The 23,507-nt window shown below is 41.9% G+C and overlaps 1 protein-coding gene across 8 annotated transcripts in view; it reads left to right on the forward strand.

The window, feature by feature from the left end:
• Positions 1-23,507, forward strand: part of TMEM131L (transmembrane 131 like) — a 160,360-nt gene that overhangs the window by 96,442 nt on the left and 40,411 nt on the right. For all 8 annotated transcript variants that reach the window (XM_059066667.2, XM_067035703.1, XM_059066668.2 and 5 more), the window contains 12 exons: positions 3,939-4,016; positions 4,216-4,369; positions 5,976-6,034; positions 6,324-6,432; positions 8,040-8,130; positions 8,636-8,789; positions 9,351-9,521; positions 11,052-11,121; positions 12,389-12,506; positions 20,444-20,585; positions 21,041-21,150; positions 22,149-22,221. In XM_059066667.2, coding sequence (XP_058922650.1) covers positions 3,939-4,016; positions 4,216-4,369; positions 5,976-6,034; positions 6,324-6,432; positions 8,040-8,130; positions 8,636-8,789; positions 9,351-9,521; positions 11,052-11,121; positions 12,389-12,506; positions 20,444-20,585; positions 21,041-21,150; positions 22,149-22,221 — 1,329 coding nt within the window. The remainder of the gene's footprint in view (positions 1-3,938; positions 4,017-4,215; positions 4,370-5,975; positions 6,035-6,323; positions 6,433-8,039; positions 8,131-8,635; positions 8,790-9,350; positions 9,522-11,051; positions 11,122-12,388; positions 12,507-20,443; positions 20,586-21,040; positions 21,151-22,148; positions 22,222-23,507) is intronic.

The raw sequence follows: 23,507 nt of genomic DNA on the forward strand, positions 1-23,507 counted from the left end.
GTGCCTGTGGTTGCCCCAGGTGGCTCATGTTTTGGTTATAGTTTCTGATTTTAAGTCAAGATTGCAATCCTTTTGTTCTTTTGGGAGAGAAAGACGTGAACATTTAAATTTCTCTTTGAGAAAAATCAGCATGCTTCAAGGGCAGTTTGGAGGTGTAGGATCTCCCCCTGGTGGGAGTCTGAAATAGGTTGTACAGCAAATGAAACAATGTTGTAGTTTATTTTTGTTATGTTTTCAGCTAACAGCAGAATCTTTATAAATTCATTCATGGTAAATTCTAAATTTGTCCCCAAGAATGACAAAATATTGGGCTTTAAATCACATCAAATCACTGTGCAGATAGGATTTTTAATCATGTTCAAAGTCATAATTTCGAACTTTAACATAATTTCAACATGTGAAGGAATATTTTAGGCAAGAAAATTGCCTTGTCAGGTTAAGACCTAGAGTTAAATTGTTGTCGATGAAACAAAACCCAACTTAATTATAAACGTATATGTTGAAAGTGTGTTGATACGGGTTTTTCTTTACACACTTTCTTTGGGGAAAGTTTCAGATCAGAAGCACACGCCAGATATCAGGTTTTGCTTCGTGCTTTTATTTTAGAGCCATTGTTTATTTTTAGTTTCTTGCCCCTTTCAAGCAAACATCTGTGACTGTGCACCTACTTCTCTGCCGTCATCAGCTGTCTGTTGAGAGCCAGTTAAGTGGCAGGCATTGTGGTAAAAGCGCAGATGGGGGCTTACTGTCTGCTGGGACAGGCAGACCTTGAACAGGTTGCTGCAGTGTAACGAGGGGCGTTATGGAAGGTCAGGTAAAAGGCGGTGTGGATGTGAGTGACGGCACTTACCCCCTGTTGGTGTCAAGGACGGCCTCCCTGAGGATGGTGTTTAAGCTGGGACATGAAGGATGAATCAGGTTTAGGTAGATGGAGGGGAGGGTGGCTCGGGGATGCGAGTTCAAGGCAAAGGAACAGCACATTCAGAGGTTGAAGGCCAAATGGAGCAGAAAGTAGACCGGCGAGGCTGCAGCATAAACAAGGATGTAGAGACGAGGCAGGTGCCCGGGTTCTGTAGCTGCAGTAAAGGACTTGGGGCTTTGGCCGAGCAGGAAGTCTGTGAAGGGTTCTAAGCAGGTAGTGGCGTGAGCTGATTTGCTTATTCGTAAACTCGTTCCTGGTGCAGTGTGGACAGGGGAGAGGAGAGGGCAGAGAGACTAGGAGGAAGTTACTGTACCAGCCTGCCTGCCCGCCCGCCCCCCCCCCCCCCCCACGAGGGCAGGGGTCCATCAGCTTTTTCTGTAAAGGCCCAGAGAGTAGATAGTTTCGGTTTTGCAGGCCATACTCGGCTCTGCTGTCGCAGCACGAAGGCGGCCATAGCCACTTTGTGAGAGAAGGAGCATGTCTGTGTTCCAGCAAGACTTCATATACAAACACAGGCCGCGGGCTGGATTTGGCCTACCGGCATAGCGAGTTGACCCCTGATCCTTCAGGTGTTTGTTAGGAATAAAGGGAAGTGAACGGATCCAGGGGCTGCTGAGGAGGTCCAGTCAGCAAACCTGGGGTCTGGGTCTATTTGCTGGAGCTGAGTGAGGGGGCGAAGTGAAGTTGGTTTCCAGGTTTCTGGCTTAAACCACTTGATGAGTAATGAGACCCACAGCAAGGGCCTGGGTCTCTGGGCGTGGGTGCAGATTCAGAGGGGCGCCCAGCCGCTGGTTGCCTGTGTGGGTGTGCGGAGAGGCCTGCGCTGCTGAGGTGAACGTGGGGGGCTTCAGCGTGTCGCAGACCCCCCGCGGGAGAGAGAGAAGGGGGCCGAGGTGGAATCTGGAATGACTAACAGCTTATACCCGAGGAGGAAGAGCCAGCGAAGCAGGAGCCTAAGAGGACGGAGGAACACCGAGAGAGAGAGCGACGTGGCGGAGAAGTGTCGGGCCAAAGAGGTTTCCATCAGATTTGGATACGAGGGGGTCACTTATAACTTTGATTAACGCAGTTTCAGGGAGTAGTGGGCTTTCTTTGTGTATGTCTTTGATGTGGGACTTGCTCACAGAAAAACATATTCGAAGATCTAGCTCTTCTTTAAGATTTGAGGTTCAGTTTACAGGTGGTATTACTCTAAGTCTAGCTGATACTAGCAATTACTTTTTAAAAAAATTTTATTTATTTTTGGCTGCGTTGGGTCTTTGTTGCTGCACACGGGCTTTCTCTAGTTGTGGCGAGCAGGGACTACTCTTCGTTGCTGCACGCGCGCCTCTTATTACAGAGCACGGGCTCTAGGTGTGCAAGCTTCAGTAGTTGCAGCACACGGCCTCAGTAGTTGTGGCTCGTGGGCCCTAGAGTGCAGGCTCAGTAGTTGTGGCGCACGGGCTTAGTTGCTGCATGGCATGTGGGATCTTCCTGGACCAGGGATCAAACCTGTGTCCTCTGCATTGGCAGGCAGATTCTTATCCACTGCGCCACCAGGGAAACCCACAATTACTTTTTAAAAGAACCTTTGGTTAATGTTTGGTCCTATTTACAAGCTTGGTTAAACCCCTTATTTTTTACTACACTTTAAAATGTAATGTGAAAAAAAAAAAAAGTAACGTGCTGTGGTCCCTCAGCATCTGTGGGGGAATGGATACAGGACCCCCCTTGGACACCACACTCCAAGGAGGCTCAAGTTCCTTCCAGTCTGCATCCACAGAACAGAGGATCAACTGTATTTTATTCTTGTTTTGTACATTAATTGCTGAATGACAATTGAAGTGGTTAAAGATGTGTTTTTATATAATATACTTAGATAGTTCTTTTTTTTTTTTTTTTTTTTTTTGCGGTACGCGGGCCTCTCACTGCTGTGGCCTCTCCCTGTTGCGGAGCACAGGCTCCGGACGCACAGGCTCAGCGGCCACGGCTCACGGGCCCAGCCGCTCTGCGGCACGTGGGATCCTCCCGGACCGGGGCACGAACCCATGTCCCCTGCATCGGCAGGTGGACTCTCAACCATTGCACCACCAGGGAAGCCCACTTAGGTAGTTCTTATAAATCTAACAAATTAAACATAATTGTGGTGATTCCACGTAAAACGAAAGTCAGCCGAGGATTCGGGGGATGCCTTCTCACCTTGCTGAGACTTTCGGGTGTTCCGACTGTGACTGCCAAGCCAAGTGCCTTGTTTATACCCACTTTGCGAGACACGTCACACTGAACAGAAGAGGAAATCTCACAGCGGAGATCCTTTAGATTCATGCGCTGCACTACCTGACTTTTCTGTGTATTCGCCGTGTGCTGCCCCCGCCCTCCCACCCAAATGGCTGTATCCCTGGATTGACTTTGCATTTCGTTGTCTTCCCCATATGTCGATTATCATCCCATGTGGCTGTTCAGATCTTTGAACTTTATGAAATTCTGCAGTCTTTTCATATACTTTTGTCTCTTCCATCCACGTCTCTTCCACACATGAAAAGTGATAGCCGGTTGAATTTTGGGCATCTCCGATGGTTTTCTCATAGCGTCTATGCTCACTCTGCAGATGGGAAGCAGACATCAGAACCGTTGATTGGCTCTTACTGGGTGAACCTACTTTAAAATAAGAGCAGATTCCTACGTTGGAACAAAATGTTTGAAAAGTATAAGAAATGCCAAACTGCAGTGTTCCTGTGTATATTTAGAACATATTTATCTGCTTATTGCCATAATAGGAATTTTCATGTTGCCCAAGGGAGAGCTTATGATTTCCATTAGATGTAAGCTCAGTGACAGAAAAGATTTTTCTCTGTTTTATTCACCATTGTATTTCCAGTAAATTGAATTTTAACCTAGCTTTTAGCAAAAGTTCAAATATATGGTGAATGAATGAAGAAATGTCCTTTCTGAATAAATGATAGATTGTTTATTATTGACAGTAGATTGTGCCTTTTGCTTCCTTTTAATTTCTTTCTCCCCCTTTTTCTTCTTTTAGGCAGAAACCACTAACACTAGCCTCTTGCAAGTGCAACTGGAATGCAGTTTACATAATAAAGTGTGTCAGCAACTAAAGGTAAAATAAAAAATTTAGTGTTTTCTTCCTGCCTTCCTTCCTGCCTCTTTGCTTAGGAATAAAAAATAAAACAGCATGTTCTGTTCTCAGAAATGCACATGCCCTTACCTTAAGTGCTTTTTTCCCTGTGAAGTTCAAAACGAAAAAATTCAGATGATATTTTTGAGTTTTTCCTTTTTTTCCATCCCTCCGATCTCAGAGTTGCTATGTGGAATCAGACGATGTTTTACGGCTACAAATGAGCATAATTGTAACAATGGAAAATGCCTCGAAAGAATTTGAAGAAAACACACAAGATTTGTTAGATCATCTCTCTATTATTTATGTAGCTACAGATAAATCTGAGACCTCAGGTAAGGTGGAATCTTTAAACTTTTCTGTTACAACATATTTTGATTAACCTGCATCATCATTCTATATCATTTACTTGTAGGTCATATCATTGCAATCCAAGACGGAGAGGCTTTGCTTTTATTATTAGCACAGTGCAATAGTAACTGGTTCTCCATCTGCATCTGCTAGTAAGGCTGTATTATTTTGGGGTAAATTAAGTGGCAGCGGACTTCCCTGGTGGCGCAGTGGTTAAGAACCTGCCTGCCAGTGCAGGGGACACGGGTTCGAGCCCTGCTCTGGGAAGATCCCACATGCCGCGGAGCAACTAAATCTGTGTGCCATAACTCCTGAGCCCGCGTGCCACACGTACTGCAGCCCGCGCACCTAGAGCCCATGCTTTGCAACAAGAGAAGCCACCGCAATGAGAAGCCCGTGCACCGCAACTAAGAGTAGCCCCCACTTAACCGCAACTAGAGAAAGCCCGCGTGCAGCAACAAAATAAACAAACAAACAAATAAATAAATAAGAAATAAATTAAGTGGCAACGGCAAACCATTCAGTGTTTCCCTGGGAAGAATTTTTCTTGGCATTCTGAAGATAGTAAACTAATTAAATGGGCACGACAATCTAATATAAATATTCACGAAGTATTTGAAGTCTTGTGTCTCTTGTTTCTGTTTTACTGATTTGCAGAAGCTCAGTTGACCAAATCATGCTGTTTATATTTTTAATAGTTGGTTGTCTGCTGCTTATTCCTGGATGCCTGATCAGTAAGAGTAGTGTGAGTTTCAGTGTTCATTTCTATGAACTTTATATTTGAAATTGTGTGTCCTACTTACCCAAAATAACCTAGCTTATCAGTTTAAGTTTCTAAGAGATTTTGTAGGAGACACATATGATCTATGTGATTTATCATGTAGGGTTTGCTCTTATCCATTGGTTATCAAGACTGTTCTGGTAAGTGAGAGTGTGTATGTGTATGTACACACATATACACATTCAAAGAAACAAATGGTACCAAAATATAGTTTTAAGTTGGCAGTCTTCATCGTTGGTCAAACACTGTTTACTTTCCGCTCCTCAGAATTGGCTGTAGCAGACATGGGTCAGCAGGGGAGCTTTCCTGTCCTTGGGTTCATAGTTTCTGGTGATTGCCGGAATGGCCAGGTAGAGACATCAGTGTAGAGAAGACTCCTGTCCCATAGGGAGTACTTCTGTTGGTTGGTGAGGATTAAAGGGAAGCCTGCATTTTGAGATCCAGAGTTTTATTCTTCCCAAGGGTGGTTGTCAAATAAGGAGATGAGGGGCTGTCTAATCAATAGGAGGCCTTAACTTTATTTGAAGCTGTCCAATTGGTTAGCTTCATCCAGGGGAGTAGTGCTATGACCCTAAACTCAGACTTTTTCTACTGGTAGAGTTCATTATTTAGAGAGCCTGTGTTGACAGGTCAGTCCTTTTGCCGAGGTCCTTTTTCCTTGTGACTTAATCAACAGAAAATTTTAGTGTTGAAAAGTGAGTTACATTTTTTTACAGAAATGTGTAATGTGATATTTTAACTCCTGTATTAAGGTGTGAGGATGAGATAGCCCTTTCTTTTAATCTCATTGCTCTGATTCTTTTGGACAGATGATTCGGCAGTGAATATGTATATATTGCATTCAGGAAACAGCCTCATATGGATACAGGTAATTGTAAATACTTTCGTAAAGTGTAGTTTAAACTTACAAGTGTGTATTTGATTGCAGAACACGAGGATTTTTGAGAAAACACTTGTCTCTGTTATCATTCTCCCTTGCTTGAGCCCATATTTGGACGAAGGTTGCCAGCAGCCCTTCGTACCATCACGGGCACGTCTGCTGAGCAGTTGTTCTGTGTGCCAGTCTGAGCTACTTAGTCATTTTAATGGGGTTGATTCAAACTGGATCAGTCTTCTCCAGCTAAGAGCAGTGCTGTGGGTTGTTTTTTTTGTTACAGGATATACATCATTTCTCACAGAGAGATGCCCTGTCTCTGCAGTTTGAACCGGTCCTCCTACCTACTTCCACAACAAACTTTACAAAAATTGCCTCTTTTACTTGCAAAGGTACAGATTTTAAAAATATTAGCGATTGTCTTTTTATTTTCATTATCCAGTTGTTACGCCTGCAGTTCTCTCTGGGAAATGACTCAGAACTACAGCGTAGGCAAGGCTTTAGCAAGTGAATGGGCTCGGTTTCAATTCCACAGACCTAACAGTCACAAGAGGTAGCATGATGGAAGAAGTGATGGTGATGCTGCTTTTATTCTGCCACATGTGCAGGATTTTGAGTTTACAGATCATAATTCCGTTGGTGATTTGAAAGACCAGGTTGTATAGGAGTCTGATGGACATACTGCTTTCACAGAGAGGTTGAGCTGCCCCAGGTTTGTTTCTTTGTGTAGCAATCAATGCAGAATGTCTAGCGAGTATAAACCCAATCCTGTCTTCAGGGTCTTACCTATAGTTCAAAAGATTTCTGTAAAGAAGTGCATTTTAAACATAAGAAAACAAGCACCGCCTCACTTACATTGAAAGAAATGTTAACTTAAAGCAATACGTGAGGTGTAATTTATGACTTAGATCTATGAAGATCAAACAGAATGTTCATATTCTGTGTTGGTAATGATTAGGAAGAAAAAAAAACTCATATTTTTGACATGGGTATAAATTGATACAGCCTTTTTGGGAGGGAAAATTGGCAGTCTCTGTGAAAATTGAAGGTGTACCTATGTGCTCTCTGATCCTTGATTCTACTTCTAGAAGGTTATCTAGAGATACACTCTAGATGTTCAAAACTGGAATACAGGAATATGCAGTTTGTGGCAGCAGAACAGTATAAGCCTCCACTGACAGAGAATTGTAGTTCATCTCCGGTGGCGGGGGGGCTAGCATCTGCAGGTGTTAAGAAGCATACGTGGGCGTGAAGTATCAGCAGTGTCGTTCTTCTAAGGGTATCTGTGTATTTGTATATGTTAGAGCACCTGGAAGGATGCTTGGGAGTCTGCTGGCAGTTGTTTCCTTTGTCTAAGGTAATGGGGAAGTCAGGGGGAAAGGTAGACTTTTATTTTCACATCTTTTTGTTAATGTTTGAATTTTGCGGGGAACCATATATATAGCTAAAAGAACAGAAAGAATTGGGTATGAGTATCAGAGTCAAGAATTCAGTACCAGCGTTTTGATGTTCTGCCATGACTCAAGAAATGCTTGAAAGTGATTTGATACCTCAGCAGTATTTTGCAGTGCGGGCCCACTTTGGCTGTGAGCTCCTCTGTGCTCTCAGGTTGAGCTGCTCCTTTCTCACTCACGCCTCCACACACGCCTCTTTGCTGTTCACTTTTGTCATCTCTGCAGACCTAAGGACTTGCCTCTTACTTAAGATTTTTGTAAAAGGAGAGCCACAGAGTATTGACTCTCTTTCCCCCCTGCCAAAGAAGAAATGAGAAGTTGCTTTAGGAAAGAGGGGTGGGTAGGTAGACACCACGTTCTGGGGTAACTTCCTGGGCACCCAGCCAGGAAGGCAGAAAGATAGTGTTCAAGAAAGGATTTTATTGGAGCCAGAAGAGTGAAGGAACTAAAACATTACAAATAAAACATTTGTCTTGTTTTCGTTTGGGCATAATGAAAGAAAAGATACTGATACTTCACATTTATTTCCTCCTACCTCAAAACAGCTCCATCCTGTGACAGTGGGATGAGAGAAGACAGGAAGAAAAAAAACACTCCGACACTAAAAGCGTGCCTCTCCTCTCCTGTGGCTCAAGGGTGGGTAAATTCTGCTTTCTCTGGTATTGAGTGGTTCCCCTCCACCCCCTCCATCTAGAGATGATTTAAAAATATAACTGAGACTTGCATGATTCTCTCTCTGGACTTGCCTTCCCTACATTAGCACTGCTAATAGGAAGTGAAAGGGTGGTTTGCAGGATGGGAGGGAAGAAGCTGAATGACGGAGGTTGTGGATCAGATCCAGGCCACATGTGGGAGAAGGAAGAAGTACTCCTGCACAGTTGCTGAGTTACATTCGGGTCCTGGTTTTGCCTGGTGGCCGCTGTGAGCCATCCTGGTCCTGGCCCCATTGCACCCTCTGGCTTTCAGATGCTCCATTCGTGGGCAGGAAGGTTGAAGAAGGCAACTTGTCTGGTCCTTGCCAGTACTTACATTTGTTCTCTGACATTTTATGCAGCTACCATTTTTGCAGTTAGAGGCTCATTTGCATGCTAACAGCTGTTGTACACACAGGGCTGATGGCATGCGTGTCCTGTGTTCACAGGTATTTTCGAATGGACTCTGCTGCGACCCAGTTTCACATAGAGACTCATGAGAACACATCGGGGCTTTGGTCAATGTGGTACCTCAACCATTTTGACCGTGGTGTTGTATTGAATGATGTGTTTGTTTCCAAGGAGACCAAGCGTGTCTTAAAGGTACACATGGTATTTTTATCCCAGTTTAGCCTATTTTAAGCTTCGTTTAAAGTCAAATACTATGAAATTGATATTTATAAAATCTCACTTTCACTTATGAATTTTAAAGCAAGTGTGTTTCTTTTAACGTTTTCAGAATTACATTTAGGCTCTCTTTATTTTTTTCAAACTATTGTTCAAGGAGCTCAAAGGGACCAGGATACATCTTTTAGAGATATTTGCTGTTACCATTATTTAAAAATATTATAAATTATAATTTATTCTAAAAAGATTATATTTAGTAAAAAGAAGCCTGGTTCATGATACAATACTAGGTTTTTGTAAAATACTGCCTATGAACATTTCAAGATTACTTTTGTGAAATTTAAAAACAGTTGCGTGCTAAATATTAAATGAAACCTATCATTTATATAAAAATATTTCAATATTTGACGTGGAAATAACTGAGTAAAATTGTATTTCTCGAAGTATAGAAAAACTTTAGTATCACACATTATAATGATTTTAATCATAATTAGCGTTAGTTAGGAAAGTAATTTCTCTTACTTCTTTTCTTTTTAGATTCTGAATTTCACTGGCCCTTTATTTCTACCTCCAGGCTGTTGGAAAATATTTTCTTTGAAACTTGCCGTTAAAGACTTTGCCATAAATCTATTCACCCGTGTATTTTTGACTACAAACATAGGTGCTGTTTTTGCAGTACCTCTACAGATTTACTTGGCCCCGACCAAGGTATTGTTTACACAGTACATATGTGTTATAATTTTTGTAATAATTATTGTTTCTTTTTATTAACATATCTTACGGTGCTTGGACTTTATTGACCGAGTTGAGCTCATGTTTTTTAAGGCAGCCTAAGAAGTTGAAGGATATTACCAGGCCAATCTTAGATGATAAATTGTTCAGATACAGAAATCTTTATTTGAAAAGAGTTTCTATTTCTCATAAAGTGATATGAGGTAATTTTCAAATGAAATAAGGCATTACAGGTCGATAGATCTCATTTTCACTTATTTCCAAAATGTATGGAGCAAGGAATATGTGCTTGCTCTAGCAAACACAGTTGAGCTTTTAGTACATACTTACAATGACTTCAAATAAACTAAATCGTTAAATGTTTTATTTAGACCTCTGGTAACTGACTCCCAGCTGCTCATAATCCTTGAATTTCCTTAGCGGGCCAAATCTAAAGCCTGAAAGGGTTCACAATTAAGAAAATGCTTTCTGTGGGCTTCCCTGGTGGCGCAGTGGTTGAGAGTCCACCTGCCGATGCAGGGGACGTAGGTTCGTGCCCTGGTCTGGGAAGATCCCACATGCCGCAGAGCGGCTGGGCCTGTGAGCCATGGCCGCTGAGCCTGTGCTCCGCAACGGGAGAGGCCATAATAGTGAGAGGCCCACGTACCGCAAAAAAAAAAAAAAAAAAAAAAAAAAAGAAAATACTTTCTAAAATCTGGGTAAATAGTATTTAATTTAGATCTTATCTTAAACATGTCTCATTTTTTCTTAATGTTTATTTCTTTTCATTTAGTTACTGTTATTGCTTCTTTTTGATCCAAGCTCTTCTGTATAATGCTGGGTTCTAATTTTTTACTATGAGACATTCATGCAACCATCTTTATGATTTTTCTCACTTACTAGCGTTGGTGTTTCATAGATAGAAGTGCCTCATGTTTAGCTAAAAGCTTAAAGATAGGGCTTCTAAAATTACACTAAACAAAATGTAAGGTTAATTTCATTCATCCATAGTTTGAGCAGGGGAGGTTTCTTAGAAATTTCCTTTTCCCACCAAGGGATGCATACCAAGCGTGACTGGGAGGGAGCAGGCAGGCTGCAGGAAAGTGTGGAAGCAGCAGGTCTGTGCTTGCTGAGCCTAGGAAGTGCGACATTCATTTAAATGTCCTGAGTAGTTTAGGAGTTACTATGGATTAGAGTACAGTTTGTTAAAAACCTTTCTGAGAATGTCCTGAGACTAATTTAATCTTGAATTCAGAAGGCAGCTTGGTGTCTGTCGGGCCCAGGGGGTGTCCCTGTGGGCATTGATTATTGCACAGAATCCACTGTAGTGACCCTGCCTATGATAGACAGTTAGAGCTCTCATTCAAGGAGAAAGGAAGCCAAGAAACCCCTTTCTAGCAGTTTGGCTTCTGGTCAAAGGGAAGTTCGCTGAGGTGGAGGCCAACGTCTGCTACGCATTTGAGCGCATTAGGATTTTTGTGTTTAGTGTTGTGTTGTAAGTTATTCATATATTACTTTTCAATCTAGGAAGGGAGTCTGGGTTTTGAAGTGATAGCACATTGTGGCATGCATTATTTCATGGGAAAATCAAAAGCGGGTAAGTATTTTGCCCTTAGGCTTTTCGTAGAACTCTAGTTTGGGGTTGGGTGGGAAGTAGTGAGAAAAATTCGTATTTGTAGATGGAATAATTAGTCCTATTAACGTCATTGCATCATATTCTGTTCTTTAAGAGCATGATCATTGATAGAACGACTTGAAATTGTTAAGAATCCTCCCAGGGCTTCCCTGGTGGCGCAGTGGTTGGGAGTCCGCCTGCTGATGCAGGAGCGGCTGGGCCTGTGAGCCATGGCCGCTGAGCCTGCGCGTCCGGAGCCTGTGCTCCCCAACGGGAGAGGCCACAGCAGTGAGAGGCCCGCATACCGCAAAAAAAAAAAAAAAAAAAGAATCCTCCCAAAACATCCGAGTGCTTGTGTAATGAAAGCCCCCTTAAGTCTTAGCCTGTACTTTTTGTAAGGGATTTTTTTCAGACACGTTATCTGATCATCATAGCAACCTTGTTGCCAGGAACAACTGGAAGATTCTGGTTCTTTTATGAAAGGGTTGACTAGAAGTTAGTAAAAAAATAATTTGGAATTGTGTTTGAAGACTCTAGTACAGGAGCATTAAACATGGTATAGGGAGCGCTAGTTGTTGTCTGAGGCTGAAGGCCAGGGTGTTGATAGAGAAAGCTGTTCCTGGTTTTCTTCCTGCTTTTTGACTTATTAAAATATGTAATCTAAGGACAGTGTTATAGCACAGAGATTTCCTTTGGGAGATTCCCACTTTTCTACCCTGGTAATGCTCTTTAGCACAGACAAGACAGAACAGATAAGTAGAGAGGGCAAGGTGAGCCGGAGACCGGCTTACAGATGTAAACACGCACCTTCTCTAGATTGAGCCCCGCGCTGGGCTCTCTTCTGAGGCTTGCTGTTTGCCCACCAGCATCCTGCCTAGTAACCCGGCTTAGATGATGACTAACACTTATGTGGAGGCAGTTATTTAGCCTTTTAGGTATAAAGCTGTTAAACATGGTCCGAGTATGATTTTTAACTTGGTTCAGACTGTATTCATGAGCCATGTGTCTTTTATGTTATTACCTTCACATAATTCGATTTAGTTTTGTTTTATACATGTTTCTTTGATTTGATATATCATTTGCCATTGAATTAGAGGGACTTTTAGTAAAGCACTCCGAGGACAGGGGGGCATTGATCACTTTACCGTCCTCTCAGTTTGAGAAGTTTTAACCCTCAGCCCTTGGCATTGTTTACTAAGTGAATTGTGTTTTCCGTACATCTAAATAGTACATCTGATCTAACTTGTAGAAAATCCTAACTGGGAAGGGAGCCTTTCTCTGGATTGGTCTACCTGGGATGTGGATTCCGAACTTGCAAATACACTGTATGAAAGATGGAAGAAATTAAAAAACGGTGACGTCTGCAAGTATGTTTTCACCTCTCTTTGTTCAGCACTGGGGAGACACTGTGACATAATACTTTATTGAAATTTCAGCACTGAATTTTTAATATCTAGCATTTTATTTTGACGTATAATATGGTAAATATTCAAATATTCCCAATCTAGACTCACTAGTTGTTTACATTTTACCACTTTTGCTTTTTTCTCTGTCTCTACGTCTGTATCTATGTGCACATACACACATTTTCTTTCTGCTGAGTCATTTGAAAGTAAGCTGTAGACATCATGATACTTCAACCCTCAGTACTTTATTAGGAAAGACTTTCTTTTCAAAGGAGAACATTATCCTACAAATAACTACACTGCCGTTACACACCCAACAAACTTAACACTGATGCAATTATATGACCTGATATACAGTCTGGATTCACATTTCCCTAGTTGACCCCAAAATATCCATGATAGCTGTCTTTTTCTTTTCCTTTTTTTTTTTTTTTAAACATCTCCCCGTGTCCTCAAATCCATTCTCTTTGTCTGCGTCTTTATTTCTGTCCCACCCCTAGGTTCTTCAGAATCTTTTTAATGTTTTTTAGATTCCATATATATGGAATCTAAACAAATACCATATGCTACATATGGTATTTGTTTTTCTCTTTCTGACTTACTTCACTCTGTATGACAGATTCTAGGTCCACCCACCTCACTACAAACAACTCACTTTCATTTCTTTTATGGCTGAGTCATATTCCACTGTATATATGTGCCACATCTTCTTTATCCATTCATCTGTTGATGGATACTCGGGTTGCTTCCATGTCCTGGCTATTGTAAATAGTGCTGCAATGAACATTGGGTGCATGTGTCCTTCTGAATTATGGTTTTCTCAGGGTATATGCCCAGTAGTGGGATTGCTGGATCATATGGTAGTTCTATTTTTAGTTTTTGAAGGAACCTCCATACTGTTCTCCATAGTGGCTGTATCAATTTACATTCCCACCAACAGTGCAAGGGGGTTCCCTTTTCTCCACACCTTCTCCAGCATTTCTTGATTGTAGATTTTTTGATGATGGCCATTCTGACTGGTGTGAGGTGATACCTCATTGTAGTTTTGATTTGCATTTCTCTAATGATTAGTGATGTTGAGCATTCTTTCATGTGTTTGTTGGCAATCTGTATATCTTCTTTGGAGAAATGTCTATTTAGGTCTTCTGCCCATTTTTGGATTGGGTTGTTTGTTTTTTTGATATTGAGCTGCATGAGCTGCTTGTATATTTTGGAGATTAATCCTTTGTCGGTTGCTTTGTTTGCAAATATTTTCTCCCATTCTGAGGGTTGTCTTTTCGTCTTGTTTATGGTTTCCTTTGCTGTGCAAAAGCTTTTAAGTTTCATTAGGTCCCATTTGTTTGTTATTTCTATTTCTCTAGGAGGTGGGTCAAAAAGGATCTTACCGTGACTTATGTCATAGAGTGTTCTCCCTATGTTTTCCTCTAAGAGTTTTATAGTGTCTGGCCTTACATTTAGGTCTTTAATCCATTTTGAGTTTATTTTTGTGTATGGTGTTAGGGAGTGTTCTAATTTCATTCTTTTACATGTAGTTGTCCAGTTTTCCCAGCACCACTTACTGAAGAGGCTGTTTTTTCTCCATTGCATATTCTTGCCTCAAAGATAAGGTGATCATATGTGTGGGTTTATCTCTGGGCTTTCTATCCTGTTCCATTGATCTATAATTCTATTTTTGTGCCAGTTCTATACTGTCTTGATTACTGTGGCCTTATAGTATAATCTGAAGTCAGGGAGCCGGATTCCTCCAGCTCCATTTTTCTCTCTCAAGATTTCTTTGGCTCTTTGGGACCTTTTGTGTTTCCATACAAGCTGTGAAATTTTTTGTTCTAGTTCTGTGAAAAATGCCATTGGTAGTTTGCTAGGGTTTGCATTGAATCTGTAGATTGCTTTGGGTAGTATACTCATTTTCACAATGTTGATTCTTCCAATCGAAGAACATGGTATATCTCTCCATCTATTTATATCATCTTTAATTTCTTTCATCAGTGTCTTATAGTTTTCTGCATACAGGTCTTTTGTCTCCTTAGGTAGGTTTATTCCTAGGTATTTTATTCTTTTTGTTACAGAGGTAAATGGGAGTGTTTCCTTAATTTCTTTTTCAGATTTTTCATCATTACTGTATAGGAATGCAAGAAATTTCTATGCATTAATTTTGTATCCTGCTACTTTACCAAATTCATTGTGTAGCTCTAGTAGTTTTCTGGTAGCATCTTTAGGATTCTGTAGTGTGGTATCATGTCATCTGCAAACAGTGACAGTTTTACTTCTTTTCAGATTTGGATTCCTTTTATTTCTTTTTCTTCTCTGATTTCTATGGCTAAAACTTCCAAACCTATGTTGAATAATAGTGGTGAGAGTAGGCAACCTTGTCTTGTTCCTGATCTTAAAGGAAATGGTTTCGGTTTTTCACCACTGAGAACAATGTTGGCTGTGGGTTTGTCAAATATGGCCTTTATTATGTTGAAGTAGTTTCCCTCTATGCCTACTTTCTGTAGAGTTTTTATCATAAATCGATGTTGAATTTTGTCAAAAGCTTTTTCTGCATCTATTGAGACTATCATATAGTTTTTATCCTTCAGTTTCTTAATTTGGTGTGTATCTCATTGATTGATTTGCGTATTTTGAAGAATCCTTGTATTCCTGGCATAAACCCCACTTGATCATGGTGTATGATCCTTTTAATGTGCTGTTGGATTCTGTTTGCTAGTATTTTGTTGAGGATTTTTGCATCTATGTTCATCAGTGATATTGGCCTGTAGTTTTCTTTCTTTGTGACATCTTTGACTGGTTTTGGTATCAGGGTGATGGTGGCCTCGTAGAATGAGTTTCGGAGTGTTCCTCCCTCTGCTGTATTTTGGAACAGTTTGAGAAGGGTAGGTGTTATTAGCTCTTCTCTAAATGTTTGATAGAATTCGCCTGTGAAGCCGTCTGCTCTTGGGCTTTTGTTTCTTGGAAGATTTTTAATCACACTTTCAATTTCAGTGCTTGTGATTGGTCTGTTTATATTTTCTGTTTCTTCCTGGTTCAGTCTCGGAAGGTTGTGCTTTTCTAAGAATTTGTCAATTTCTTCCAGGTTGCCCATTTTATTGGCATACAGTTACTTGTGGTAATCTCTCATGATCCTTTGTATTTCTGCAGAATCAGTTGTTACTTCTCCTTTTTCATTTCTAATTCTGTTTAATTGAATCTTCTTCCTTTTTTTCTTGATGAGTCTGGCTAATTATGATTTATCGATTTTGTTTATCTTCTCAAAGAACCAGCTTTTAGTTTTATTGATCTTTGCTATCATTTCCTTCATTACTTTTTCATTTATTTCTGATCTGATCTTTATGATTTCTTTCCTTCTACTAACTTTGGGTTTTTTTGGTTCTTCCTCTAATTGCTTTAGGTGTAAGTGTAGGTTGTTTGAGATTTTTCTTATTTCTTGAGGTAGGATTGTATTGCTATAAACTTCCCTCTTAGAACTGCTTTTGCAGGTTTTTTTTCCTGTAATTGATATCTAGTTTCATAGTGTTGTGGTCAGAAAAAATACTTGATACACTTTAAATTTTCTTAGATTTCCCGAGGCTTGATTTGTGACCCAAGATATAATCTATCCTGGAGAATGTTCCATGAGCACTTGGGAAGAAAGTGCAGTCTATTTTTTTTTTGGGGGGGGGGGGGATGGAATGTCCTATAAATACTAATTAAGTCCATCTTGTTTAATGTGTCATTTAAAGCTTGTGTTTCCTTATTTATTTTCATTGTGGATGATCTGTCCATTGGTGAAAGTGGGGTGTTCAAGTCCCCTACTATGATTGTGTTACTGTTGATTTTCCCTTTTATGGCTGTTAGCATTTGCCCTATGTAATGAGGTGCTCCTATGTTGGGTGCATAAATATTTACAATTGTTATATCTTTATCTTGGATTGATCCCTTGATCACTATCTAGTGTCCTTCTTTGTCTCTTGTAATAGTCTTTATTTTAAAGTCTTATTTTGTCTGATATGAGAATTGCTACTCGAGCTTTCTTTTGCTTTCTATGTGCATGGAATATCTTTTTCCACCCCCTTACTTTCAGTCTTTATGTGTCCCTAGGTCTGAAGTGGGTCTCTTGTAGACAGCATATATACGGGTCTTGTTTGTGTATCCATACGGCTAGTCTGTGTCTTTTGGTGGGAGCATTTAAACCATTTACATTTAAGGTAGTTATCGATATATATGTTCCTATTACCATTTTCTTAATTGTTTGTTATTGTAGGTCCTTTCTTTTTCTTGTGTTTCCTGCCTAGAGAAGTTCCTTTAGCATATGTTGTAAAGCTGGTTTGGTGGTGCAGAATTCTCTTAGCTTTTGCTTGTCGTAAAGGTTTTAATTTCTCCATCCAATCTGAATGAGATCTTTGCTGGGTAGAGTAATCTTGGTTGTAGGTTTTTTCCTTTCATCACTTTAGGTATGTCCTGCCACTCCCTTCTGGCTTGCAGAGTTTCTGCTGAAAGATCAGCTGATAACCTTATGGGGATTCCCTTGTATGTTATTTGTTGCTTTTCCTTTACTGCTTTTAATATTTCTTCTTTGTATTTAATTTTTGATAGTTTGATTAATGTGTCTTGGCATGTTTCTCCTTGGATTTACCCTGTATGGGACTCTCTGTGCTTCCTGACCTTGATTGACTATTTCCTTTCCCGTATTAGGGAAGTTTTCAACTGTAATCTCTTCAAATATTTTCTTAGACCCTTTCTTTTTCTCTTCTTCTTCTGGGACCCCTGTAATTCTAATGTTGGTGCGTTTAATGTTGTCCCAGAGGTCTCTGAGCCTGTCCTCAATTCTTTTCATTCTTTTTTCTTTATTCTGCTCTGCGGTAGTTATTTCCACTATTTTATCTTCCAGGTCACTTATCCATTCTTCTACGGCAGTTATTCTGCTATTGATTCCTTCTAGAGAATTTTTTATTTTATTTATTGTGTTGTTCATCATTTTTTTGTTTGCTCTTTAGTTCTTCTAGGTCCTTATTAAACATTTCTTGTATTTTCTCCATTCTATTTCCAAGATTTTGGATCATCTTTACTATCATTACTCTGAATTATTTTTCAGGTAGACTGCCTCTGTTTCCTCTTCATTTGTTAGGTCTGGTGGGTTTTTACCTTGCTCCTTCATCTGCTTTGTGTTTCTCTGTCTTCTCATTTTGCTTAACTTACTGTGTTTGGGGTCTCCTTTTTGCAGGCTGCAGGCTCATAGTTTGCATTGTTTTTGGTGTCTGCCCCCAGTGGGTGAGGTTGGTTCAGTGGGTTGTGTAGGCTTCCTGGTGGAGGGGACCTGTGCCTGTGTTCTGGTGGGTGAGGCTGGATCTTGTCTTTCTGGTGGGCAGGACCATGTCTGGTGGTGTATTTTGGGGTGTCTGTGAATTTAGTATTTTTTGGGGCAGCCTCTCTGTGTTCCTGTCTTACTAGTTGTTTGGCATGGGGCATCCAGCACTGGAGCTTGCTGGCCATTAGGTGGAGCTGGGTCTTAGCTTGAGACAGAGATCTCTGGGAGAGCTCTTACCAATTGATATTACGTGGGTCCAGGAGGTCTGTGGTGGTCCAGTGTCCTGAACTTGGCTCTCCCACCTCAGAGGCTCAGGCCTGACACCAGGCCAGAGAACCAAGACCCTGTCAGCCACATGGCTCAGAAGAAAAGGGAGAAAAAATAAAGAAAAGAATAAATACATAATTTATAATAATTATTAAAGTAAAAAAAATAATAATAAAAAGAAAAGTAGAGAATAACCAAACCAATAAACAAATCCACCAGTGTTAACAAGTGCTAAAAGGTATAGTAAGGTAAGCATAAAAATCAGAAACAAATCAGTTGCAGACTGCCAACCCCAAGTTTACAGTTGCTCCCAAAGTCCACTGCTTCAACTTTGGGATGATTCGTTATCTATTCAGGTATTCCACAGATGTAGGGTGCATCAAGTTGATTGTGGAGATTTAATCCGCTGCTCCTGAGGCTGCTGAGAGAGATTTCCCTTTCTCTTCTTTGTTCGCACAGCTCCGGAGGTTCAGCTTTGGTTTTGTCCCCGCCTCTGCTTGTAGATCGCCCTCAAGTATCTGTTCCCACCCAGACAGGTTGGGGATAAAGCAGCGACTGATTAGGGGGCTCTTGCTCATTCAGGCCAGGAGGGAGGGAGGAGTATAGCAGTTATAATTGGAACATTGGACGAGCCTGCGGCAGTAGGGGCTGACATGATGTTGCACCAGCCTGAGGCATACTGTGTGTTCTCCTGGGGAGCTTGTCCCTGGATCATGGGACCCTGGCAGTGGCGGGCTGCACAGGCTCCTGGCGGGGTGTGGATAGTGACCTGCACTTGCACACAGGATTTTCTGTGGCAGCAGCAGCAGTCTTAGCAGTTCATGGCCATCTCTGGAGTCTGAGCTGATAGCCACGGCTCACACCCTTCTCTGGAGCTCATTTAGGTGGTTACCTGAATCCCCTCTCCTTGTGCACCCTGAAACAATGGTCTCTTGCCTCTGAGGCAGGTCCAGACTTTTTCCTGGACTCTCTCTCGGCTACCTGTGGCACACTAGCCCCCTTCAGGCTGTTTTCACGCAGCCAACCCCAGTCCTCTCCCTGGGATCTGACCTCCGAAGCCCAAGCCTCAGCTCCCAGCCCCCGCTTGCCCCAGTGGGTGAGCAGACACGCCTCTCGGGCTGGTGAGTGCTGGTTGGCACCGATCCTGTGTATGGGAATCTCTCCGCTTTGCCCTCTGCACCCCTGTTGCTGCGCTCTCCTCCGTGGCTCCAAAGCTTCCCCCTTGCCCACGCCCCGTCTCCGCCAGTGAAGGGGCTTCCTAGTGTGTGGATACTTTTCCTCCTTCACAGCTCCCTCCCAGAGGTGCGGGTCCTGTCCCTATTCTTTTGTCTCTGTTTTTTCTTTTTTCTTTTGCCCTACCCAGGTATGTGGGGATCTTTTTGCCTTTTGGGAGGTCTGAGGTCTTCTGCCAGCATTCAGTAGGTGTTCTGTAGGAGTTGTTCCACGTGTGGCTGTAGTTTTGATGTATTTGTGGGGAGGAAGGTGATCTCCACATCCTACTCCTCTGGCATCTTAAAGGTCCCTCCTCTCTTTTTCCTTTTTTGAAATCCAGGATCCATTCAAGGACCATGCATTGCATTTGGTTGTCATGTTTCCTTAAGTTTCTTCAGACTGGTATCCCCACCTTTTTTCATCTTTCATAGTGTCAGTGTTTTAAAGCATCCTAGCCAGTTGTCTTATATAGAACATTCAACGTTGGATTTTGGGGGGTTGCTTCTTCAAGTTTACATTCCTGTTAAGCATTTCAGGGAAGAGTACTAATTACTTGGTCAGTCTTGTGTCCTTATCATTTCATCACCTGAGGGAGGGACATAAATGTCAATTTGTCCCATTATTGACATTGCTCAGTTGAATCATTTGACTCTCTCCATTGTAGATAGTTTTCCTTTTGCAATTAATACATATGTGCTATGATAATTCGAGACCATGTACATTTCCTGTTCCCTAAGAATGTTTCACCCCATGATTTTGGCATCCATTGCTAATCCTTGCCTGGGATCAGTTGTTGAATTGATGGCTGCAAAAATGGTGATGTTTCTAATGATTTTGTTCATTCTACACTCCTTTTGAGCATCACTATGGATTCTTTGGTCCTTACCACCATTATTATTTTTGATGACTTGTCCGAGATTTGCCTGATGGGAGCGCTGTGTGTCCATCATTCTTTGAGCACTTCCTTGCTTTCTAGTAAACCAGGATCTTCCAGGATCATCTTGTAGTTTGTGTCACCCAGATCCCAAATAAGTCATTTTTTTCCCAAGATCCCCTTGTTCCTTTTAGTGGAAGTGATTTCCTTTTCTTCTGTCAAAATCATTTTTCATAATTTCTTTGTTCATGAATTACACAGGAGGAACGTTTTAGGAATGACTCGGTTTGCCCACTCGAAGAAATCCAAGGAGTCAGAACCCTTTGCTCTCTTCCTGCCTCGTTTGATCCCGGAGGCTGGCCTCGTGTTAAACTTCAGCGCCACTGCCCTGAGGAACAGCGTGGTGAGGGTCCTGCGTCTTTTCATCTCTTCATTTCACCCTGACTCTTGGGTTTTTATGTTATCAGAGTATCGCCACCTTGAGATAGTGTCTCAGAGCCAAAATTAGTTGAAATGAAGTGATGCACGTATGCCATTCAGTGCTTTTAGGAGGGAGGTGTCAGAAGAACAAAGTAAGGAGTAAAACTCTTGAACAGACTGAAAGTACTTGAAACAAACACGTTTTCTGAAGTCTATATTCAGTTCAGAATCTATCAGCTAAGAAAGTATTCAACTGCAACAACAGAAGATCCTGACTAATGCGGGCTTCAGTAGGCGTGAGTGAGTTTGAAGTTCAGAGGGGAGAGGAATTGACTGGGTGATGGTTCGTGGTTAGATGCAGGTGATGCACTTTTGCAGGGGCATCTCAGGAGTGCTTCTGCCTTTCCTGCAGTCTGACTCTCCTCTCTGCACATCTAGGTGAAGTACTTTGTGGTGAAGAACCCTTCCTCACGGCCAGTCTCCCTGCAGCTTCTTCCTGTCTCCCTGTACCCGAAGCCCGAGGCAGCCGCGCACCTGCTGCACAAATGGTAATGCCCAGCTGGTGAAGACCTCTCGCGGGGTGTTGGGAGGTCCTGTTAAGACCCGGAATTATTTAACGTCCTTTGCATTTTCCCTGGGAGCTCTGTGTGGATGTGCATGGGATCAGCCCGTGACCACCACCCCCATCTCCTCAGTGCAGACCCCCTGATGGCAATTCCAAGTTCTGGGTACTGTGTGGGTCTTGAATGTTATTACCATGTCAAGTCCAGGGCCCAGCAGAATATTCTTTTCTTGTCAGGGAACCTTTACAATCATGATTTTTCACATGTACTCCTAAAATGTAGAATTGAAATCACGGTGACCTCTGGGCAACACAGGAAATGAGTTTAGCGGTTCAGTGCCTTTTAACCTAGTGTTGTTATAAAAATATGATCATAGTTCACGTCTGTTACATCTTATTTTTGCACAGTAGTCACAGTTTCACTTAGAATGTTTCCTCTTCTGGCTCAGTGACACCTGCCCTCATCCCTGGGTCTCAACTTCAGGACTCCTGATGTTTTGGACCACATGAGTCTCTGTTTGGGGTGGGGGTAGGGGCGTTCTGTGCTTTGAAGGATGTTTAGCAGCATTCCTGGCTTCCACCCAGTAGATGCCAGTAGGACCTCCCCAGCTGTGGCAACCAAAAGTGTCTCTAGATGTGGCCAGATGTCCACTGGGAAATAGAACTGTCCATGGCTGAGAGTCACTTCCTCTCGGGTTCCATAGCTGTGAACCATTTGGGGAAAAAAAAATTGCTTCATGTTGGGAGCTTTTGTCACCATATGACGCTTTACATTCTGTGCTGCCAACATGATTCATTCAACAATATTTATTGAGCTCTTACAACATGTCTGGTACAGTGTGGGGGGCTGGGACACAGGAGTGACAGGTCGGGGTGAATTGGGTCTGTGTGCAAATAAATGCATATGTATCTATATGCACATGCATGTTCTTTCTTTCTTTCTTGGTGATCTGAATGCTATTTTAAACATTTTTATCTTTATAGGTTTGGCACCGATGTACAGATGATTAATTTCACAACTAGTGAATTCCAGCTCACCAAAGCTTGCCCTTACCGGGTAGGATGTCATCTTTAAACAGAAAAAAAAATGCTGACAAACTAAACACAGGGCATATGGGCCTCACTGATTTGTGTTTCAAGTGTCTTTATGTAATATATGTGGCTCTCTATTTTTATATTCTAGGAGTTAAGTATACATAACAGCTTTCTCCAATTAACTAATGCAGCAGGAGCCCATGGTCCATGTGAGCCTGTAAATCATTTTAATTTGATTATTTAGATTCATGTGAGTGAGGAAACAACAATTGAATCAGAGCTATGTAGAAAACCATAAAACTCGAGATCCCAGAATTTATAATTCTCTTAAGATTCCTTGGCCCCATCAAATTCTTTTAAGGGCAAGATAAGGTAAAAACAAATACGTTAAAAAGAAATCTTCTCTTACTAAACGGGCCTCATGTTTTTAGCAGATCACCCATTTCTGTGATAGTCACCTGCTCTATAAAACAGGATTTCTGGGAGTCGAGCCTCTGGGCCCTCATGAGGTCTCGCATAAATACCCAGGGAGGGAGTAATCATGTCACGTGGCGAGGACATTGCTTGCCTGGGAACTGGCAGCCTGCTTTCTGAGTTTGCACGCGGTCGTTCTCTGGGTCACTGGTATTCTGTGCTTGAGATCAATTAAAAATGAAGCATCTCGGGCTTCCCTGGTGGCGCAGTGGTTGAGAATCCGCCTGCCGATGCAGGAGACGCGGGTTCGTGCCCTGGTCCGGGAGGATCCCACATGCCGCGGAGCAACTGAGCCCGTGAGCCATGGCCGCTGGGCCTGCACGTCCGGAGCCTGTGCTCCGCAACGGGAGAGGCCACAACAGTGAGAGGCCCGCATACCGCAAAAAAAAAAAAAAAAAAAAAAAATGAAGCATCTCTTAAAAAAAATACACACATAGACACATGTGCATGTCACTGTGGTTCTAATACACACATGTATTCAAATGCCTTGGGTATTTTCTTCTTTCTCTACCCATAACCCTCCAAAGATACACTGTTCACTCTAGATTAACTTGAAAGAGGGACGCCAACCTCCAACTGTGAGTTAGAACGAATCAAAGCAAGCTTTTAAGTGGATTTTTAACAGAGAGTTATTTATAGTAAGAAACACACGAGCAGTAAGCTCCTTTCCCTTGGCCAGTGGTCTAGGCAGCAGGGTCTTGTGTCAGCAAGCCTGTTCTGCCCTGCCCCTCTCATTCCAGGCAGTCTCCCAGGACTGTTGGGAGGTAAATGAGTCCAAAATGCTAACAGGTATTTTGTCCCACGACTATTTAATCACATGTAATTTGAAATTCC

This window comes from Kogia breviceps, chromosome 6 (genome assembly GCF_026419965.1).
Source record: "Kogia breviceps isolate mKogBre1 chromosome 6, mKogBre1 haplotype 1, whole genome shotgun sequence".
NCBI lineage: Eukaryota > Metazoa > Chordata > Mammalia > Artiodactyla > Physeteridae > Kogia > Kogia breviceps.